At 53.5% G+C, this 6,000-nt stretch overlaps 1 protein-coding gene across 1 annotated transcript; it reads right to left on the bottom strand.

Annotated features, from left to right (window-relative positions):
- Positions 1-816: 816 nt before the first annotated feature.
- On the bottom strand, positions 817-4,191 carry LOC116976633 (B2 bradykinin receptor-like). Its single transcript, XM_033026460.1, has 2 exons — positions 4,100-4,191; positions 817-1,906 (listed from the first exon to the last, which is right to left on the bottom strand). The coding sequence occupies exon 2, from the start codon at positions 1,879-1,881 to the stop codon at positions 817-819; it is 1,065 nt and encodes a 354-aa protein (XP_032882351.1). The 5' UTR covers positions 1,882-1,906; positions 4,100-4,191.
- Between the last annotated feature and the right edge of the window lie 1,809 nt (positions 4,192-6,000).

Consider the following 6,000-nt stretch of genomic DNA (forward strand, 5'->3'; position numbering starts at 1 on the left):
GCACCCGTAGTCAGGATCGAACCCTGGTCTCCGGCGCTGCATTCGCTGCAAGGCAGCAACTCTACCGCTGCGCCGCCGTGACCGCCTCCTTTAAGCATTCTCCCTCTGGCCTCATTGAGTTTGACATTTCCACCTTGACGGTTGTGGCTGTCCAGAATCATAGGAGTAGAATTAGGACATTCGGCCCATCGAGTCCAATACAGCCATTCAATCATTGCTGAACTCTGCCTCCTAATCCCATTTTCCTGCCTTCTCCCCATAACCCTTGACACCCGTTCTAATCAAGAATTTGTGTATATATGTCCGCCTTAAATATATCCACTGACTTGGCCTCCACAGCCCTCTGTGGCAAGGAGTTGATCAAACATCATCCCACTTCTGATATGATCAAAAATAAAAAATAAACAATATTCTGCTCGGGAACAGTTCAATGGCCTGAGGAACACAGAGCTAATAAAACCCACCAATGTTATTCTTCTACAATCGGGGGAAGCGAGGTGGATACGGTGGGTAATGTGGAGCTACGGTGCCACCTAGGGGATCAAACACACAGGTTGCCATTCTATGTGGTCCACAGCAATGTTATTTCACTTTTAGGCTATGACGCCTGCAGAGATATGGGACTGGTTACCTTCAGCAATACTGTTTGATCTACAATGATTTCTACACATTCACCACCCTCTGCCTGAAGAAGTTCCTCCTCACCTCCTTTCTAAAAGAGCGCCCTTTAATTCTGAGGCTCTTGTGACCTCTGGTCCTAGACTCTCTCTCCCACCAGTGGAAACATCCTCTCCACATCCACTCTATCCATGCCTTTCACCGTTGTGTTGTGTGCAGCGGCCTTCTTCTCTCCAGCGTGGAGATGGGGGTGTTGTGGGTCACGGAGGAGTCCCTGAGGGTGGGTTGTGACTGGCGCCTGGCGACGGACTGGGAGTAGAGCTCCCTGGCTTTGTTGCGGAATTGCCGGCCCACCATGACATAGAGCACGGGGTTGATGCAGCTGTTGGTGCAGCCCAGGAAGGTGGCCATCATGTTGCCGTTGGCCAGAGCGTTCGCCCACCCGCATCCCCTCAGCATCTCGGCCTCGTAGAAGAGGTTTAGGACTCGGAGGACCTGGAAGGGGACCCAGCAGATCAGGAAGGCCAGGAGCACCACCAGGATGAGATTGGCCGCCCTGCTCTCCTTGCGGACCTGCTTGAAGACCTGCATCCGGTCGTTCCTCAGCGCGCCCAGGATCCTGGTGGTGAAGAAGGTGAGGGCCAGGACGGGGATGAGGAAGACGGCCACCAGGAAGACGATCTCCGAGTTGCGCTGCCAGTTCAGGTCGGGATACTTGAGGAGGCAGGCGGAGATGTTGAGATGGGGCACATGGACCACCCGGCGGAACATGAAGGCACGGCTGCTCATCACCAGGCTGAAGACCCAGATGAGGCAGCAGTTGATTATGGCACAGGAACGGGTGCGGATGCGGCCGGGGTTGAGGACCTTGACCAGGGCCAGGTAGCGGTCCACGCTGACCATCACCAGGAAGTAGATGCTGCTCCACAGGTTCATGTAGATGGCCAGGTTGACGCAGCGGCACAGCAGCTGTCCAAAGGGCCAGGCGAAGCGCTGGGCGATGTTGAGCGCCCAGAAGGGGAGGCAGGTGAGCAGGAGGAGGTCGGCACCCGCCAGGTTGACCAGGTAGATCTCGGGCACCGTGCAGCGGTTCTTGTGCAGGCAGAGCACCAGCAACACAAAGATGTTGCCCAGCAGGCCGGACACGCACACCACCATGATGTAGGCGGGCAGGAAGGTGTAGAGCCAGCCCCAGAACTCACCCTCCGGACACGAGGTGGAGTTGCTGACGTTCAGGGCCACGCTGAGGTTGAGAGACGCCATCGCTTGTCGGAGATGGATGGCAAACCTGAGGGCAGGGAATAGTCACTGAGTTATGGAGTCATAGAATCACACTGGCATAGGGTCATAACATCATCGTCACGGCGTGATACAGTGTGAAAACAGGCCCTTCAGCCCAACTAGCACACACCGGCCAACAATGTCCCAGCTACACTAGACCAACCTGCCTGCACTTGGTCCACAACCCGCCAAACCTGTCCTATCCATGTACCTGTCCAACTGTTTCTTAAACGATGGGACAGTCCCAGCCTCTCGCGCGGTGTTGTTTCAAGTGTAGCAACATCTTTTTTGTTGAAACGATCAAAATCTTTTGGCGACACTGATATGATGCCGGCAGTCGCCGAAAAAATCGCAGAGGACATATGTTCAAGGTGAAGGGGAAAAGATGTAATAGGAATCCGAGGGATGACTTTTTCCACGCAGTGGGTGGTGGGTGTATGGAACAAGCTGCCAGAGGAGGTAGTTGAGTTGAGGCTGGGACTATCCCGATGTTTAAGAAACAGTTAAGATAGGTTTGGAGGGATGTGGACCACACACTGCCCGACCCGCAGAGAAATGCCCCTGTCCCACTTAGGAAACCTGAACGGAAACCTCTGGAGACTTTGCGCCCCGCCCAAGGTTTCCGTGCGGGGCGCAAAGCGGGGAGGGAGAGGGATACCCCCACCCTACCGTTCATGCGAGACTCCAGGGGTGTCTGAGCGATGTCCCCCCTCCTCCCCTCCCAGTGTCAATGCCACCAAACACCGTCTCAGAAAAAGACAGTGCTGGAGTAACTCAGCGGGTCAGGCAGCATCTGTGGAGAACATGGATAGGTGGCGTTGACATGACATGCTCTGGAGACATGAATAGGTGACCCAGAGTTGGCGAATACCGTGTGCCTGCATTTGGTGCAGATTTCGCTAAACCTTTCCTATCCACATATCAAAAATCAGAATCAGAATCAGAATCAGAGTTTATTCGCCAAGTATGTTTTGCAACATGCGAGGAATTTCATTGGTAAGGTCAGTCATACAATTTAAAGCAACAGATCACTCAAAAACACATTTTAACATGAACACCCACCACAGTGACTCCTACACATTCCTCACTGTGATGGAGGGCGAAATGAAATTCAAGTCCTTCCCTTAGTTCTTCCTCGGCCGTGGGCCTCGAGAGTCCGTTGACGGAATGATCTTAACTCCCGTAGCCGGCGGTGTTCGGGCCCTCCGTGTCGAGGCGATCAGCTCCTGCATCAGGGGGGATGTCAGCTCCCCCGCGCCGGGCGATCGAACCTCGCGTCGGGGCTGGTGAACCTTCCGCGACGTTGGAGCTCCCGACTCGGCCTCACCAGAGACTGCGAGTCCTTGATGGTAAAGTCCGCGGTGGTCGCGGTGGTCGCGATCCCAGGCAAGGGATCCGCTCCGATGTTAAGTCCGCGCCCCGCGGTGGGGCTCACGATAGTCCGAGGAGGCCTCCAGCTCCAGCGATGGTAGGCGGCAGAGCCCGGAGAATGTGATCCGAAAATTGATCACAACTCCGCGAAGGTAAGAACCTGAAAAAAAGTTGCATTTTCGCTGTGAGGCAGCCACTCTACCGCTGCGCCACCGTGATAGTGAATAGTCAAGAGTGAAGAGTGTTTTACTCTCATATGTCCCAGATGGAGCAATTACATTCTTACTTGCTGCAACACAACTGGTGCAGGAGGAGGCCATTCGGTCCTTCGAGCCAGTACCGCCCATTCAATGTGATCATGGCGGATCATCCACAATAAGTACCCCGGTCCTGCCTTCTCCCCATTCTGTCCAAGTGTCTTTTACGAGTAGTAACTATTTTCTCTCCTGTAGCTTCCTCTGGCAGGTCGTTCCTGATACCGACTACTCTCTGGGTGAAAAAAATAATTCCTGAGGTCCCTCTTAAATCTTCCCCCCTCTCACTTTAACCCTGTGCCCCCTAGTTTCAGGGCACCAACTATTGGAAGGGTCGGGACCCTTCTTCACACATATTGTATGAGTGTGTGTGTGTGGGGGGGGGGGGGGGGGGGGGGGGGGGGGGGGGATGCGGGGGGGGGGGGGGGGGGCTGGAAGAGGGTAAAGGCGACTCAAAACATTTGACCTGTCCACGTTCCCCACAGATGCTGCCCGTCCCGCTGAGTGACTCCAGCACTCTGTGTCTTGTGTTGATCGGCAGCTGCAGTAGCTTGGTTCCACAAACTGCTTCTCACCTCTCACAGTGTCGAGGCGCCGCTCGATGTTCTCGCTCCCGGTCCTCACCCTCTCTCACGTCGTCTCACAAAGCGGAGAAAGATGGAAGCTCCTGCCCCGGGAGGTCCGGCTCAGACCTGTCTGTGTGTGTGTGTGTGTGTGTGTGTGTGTGTGTGTGTGTGTGTGTGTGTGTGTGTGTGTGTGTGTGATACCCTGCTCCCTGCTCAGTGTGTCTTTATATCCTCCCACTCCCCCCCTCTCGCCTTCCACCCCCCCCCCCCCCCCCCACCAGCACCACACACTCCAAAGATGTGCAGGTTTGTAGGTTAATTTGGCTCCAGTAAAATTTGTACATTGTCCCCAGTGTGTACGTTACTCCTAGTGTACGGGAATGGTAGTTGGCACAGACTCGGTGCGCGGAAGGGCCTGTTTCCGCTCTGTATCTTTAAACTAAACTGAACTAAGATGCTAAAGACAGACACAAAGATAGACACAAAATGCTGGAGTGACTCAGCGGGACAGGCACCATCTCTGGAGAAAATGGGTGGGTGAGGTTTCAGGTCGGGAACCTTCTTCAACCTGAGTTACAGAGGACAATTAAACTTCAACCCGGATGTGGGAGGAAACTGGAGCACCTGGAGAAAACCCACTCGGTCACAAGGAGAAGGTGCAATCCCCACACACGGCACCGGTGGTCAGGATGGAACCTGGGTCTCTGGCGCAATGTGGCAGCGGCTCTGCCAGCTGTGTCGCTGTGTCGCTGCGAAGTGCGGAACGGTCTAATCCTCAACCTATATTTTTCTATGTTTCTATAATTGTAAAAATTCTCCCTGGTGTGTGTAGGATAGTGTTAGTGTGCGGGGATCGCTGGTCGGCACAAGCTTGGTGGGCCGAAGGGCCTGTTTCCACGCTGTATCTCTAAAACTAAACTAAAAATCTGCACAGGAAATGCAATTAGTACAGGTCAGGGTCTTTCTTCAAAGTACCGTCATATCAGTCCATTCTCTGACTGTAAGTGAACACCATTCAGACTTCCTCTTTACACAGTACGGCTGCTTCAGACGACCCAGCATCCCAGAGCTGATGGGTCCCCAGTGGGTGTCCCTTACTCACCGAGCCTCAGTGTTGCTTCATCCATTCCCCGCAGTCCGGAAAACCTCAGTCAACATTCCCAACACGGAACGACGGCAAGTTTCCGGGAAGACTTTCTCGGAGGTGATGATCTTGGAGCAGAACTGGTGGAACATGGAGCAGTACAGCACAGAAACAGGCCATTCGGCCCGCAGTGTCCGTGCTGCACATGATGCCAGGTCGTAGTCACACAGCGTGGAAACAGGCCCTTCGGCCCGACTTTCCCACACTGGCCAACATGTCCCAGCAACACTAGTCCCTCCTGCCCGCGCTTGGTCCATATCCCTCCAAACCTGCCCGATCCATGTACCTGTCTAACTGTTTCTTAAATGATGGGACAGTCCCAGCCTCAAATACCTCCTTCTAGCAGCTTGTTCCATACACCCACCACCCTTTGTGTGAAAATGTTAACCCTTAAATTCCGATTAAATCTTTTCCCCTTCACCTTGAACCTATGTCCTCTGGTCCTCAATTCCCCTACTCTGGACAAGAGACTCTGTGCATCTACCCGATCTATTCCTCTCATGATTCTATACACCCCTGGCCCATAACCCTCTAAACCAATCCTAACCATGTACCTGTATTAAGTATCTTTTAGTTTTTGGTTTAGTTTATAGATACAGTCCAGAAACAGGCCCTTCGGCCCACCGAGTCCGCGTCTACCAGCGATCCTCGCACACTAACACTATCCTTCACACACCAGGGACTATTTACAATTTTTACAAAAGCCAATTAACCTACAAACCTGCACGTCTTTGGAGTGTGGGAGGAAACAGGAGTACCCGAAGAA

The sequence above is a fragment of the Amblyraja radiata genome, chromosome 9, assembly GCF_010909765.2.
Source record: "Amblyraja radiata isolate CabotCenter1 chromosome 9, sAmbRad1.1.pri, whole genome shotgun sequence".
Classification (NCBI taxonomy): Eukaryota; Metazoa; Chordata; class Chondrichthyes; order Rajiformes; family Rajidae; genus Amblyraja; species Amblyraja radiata.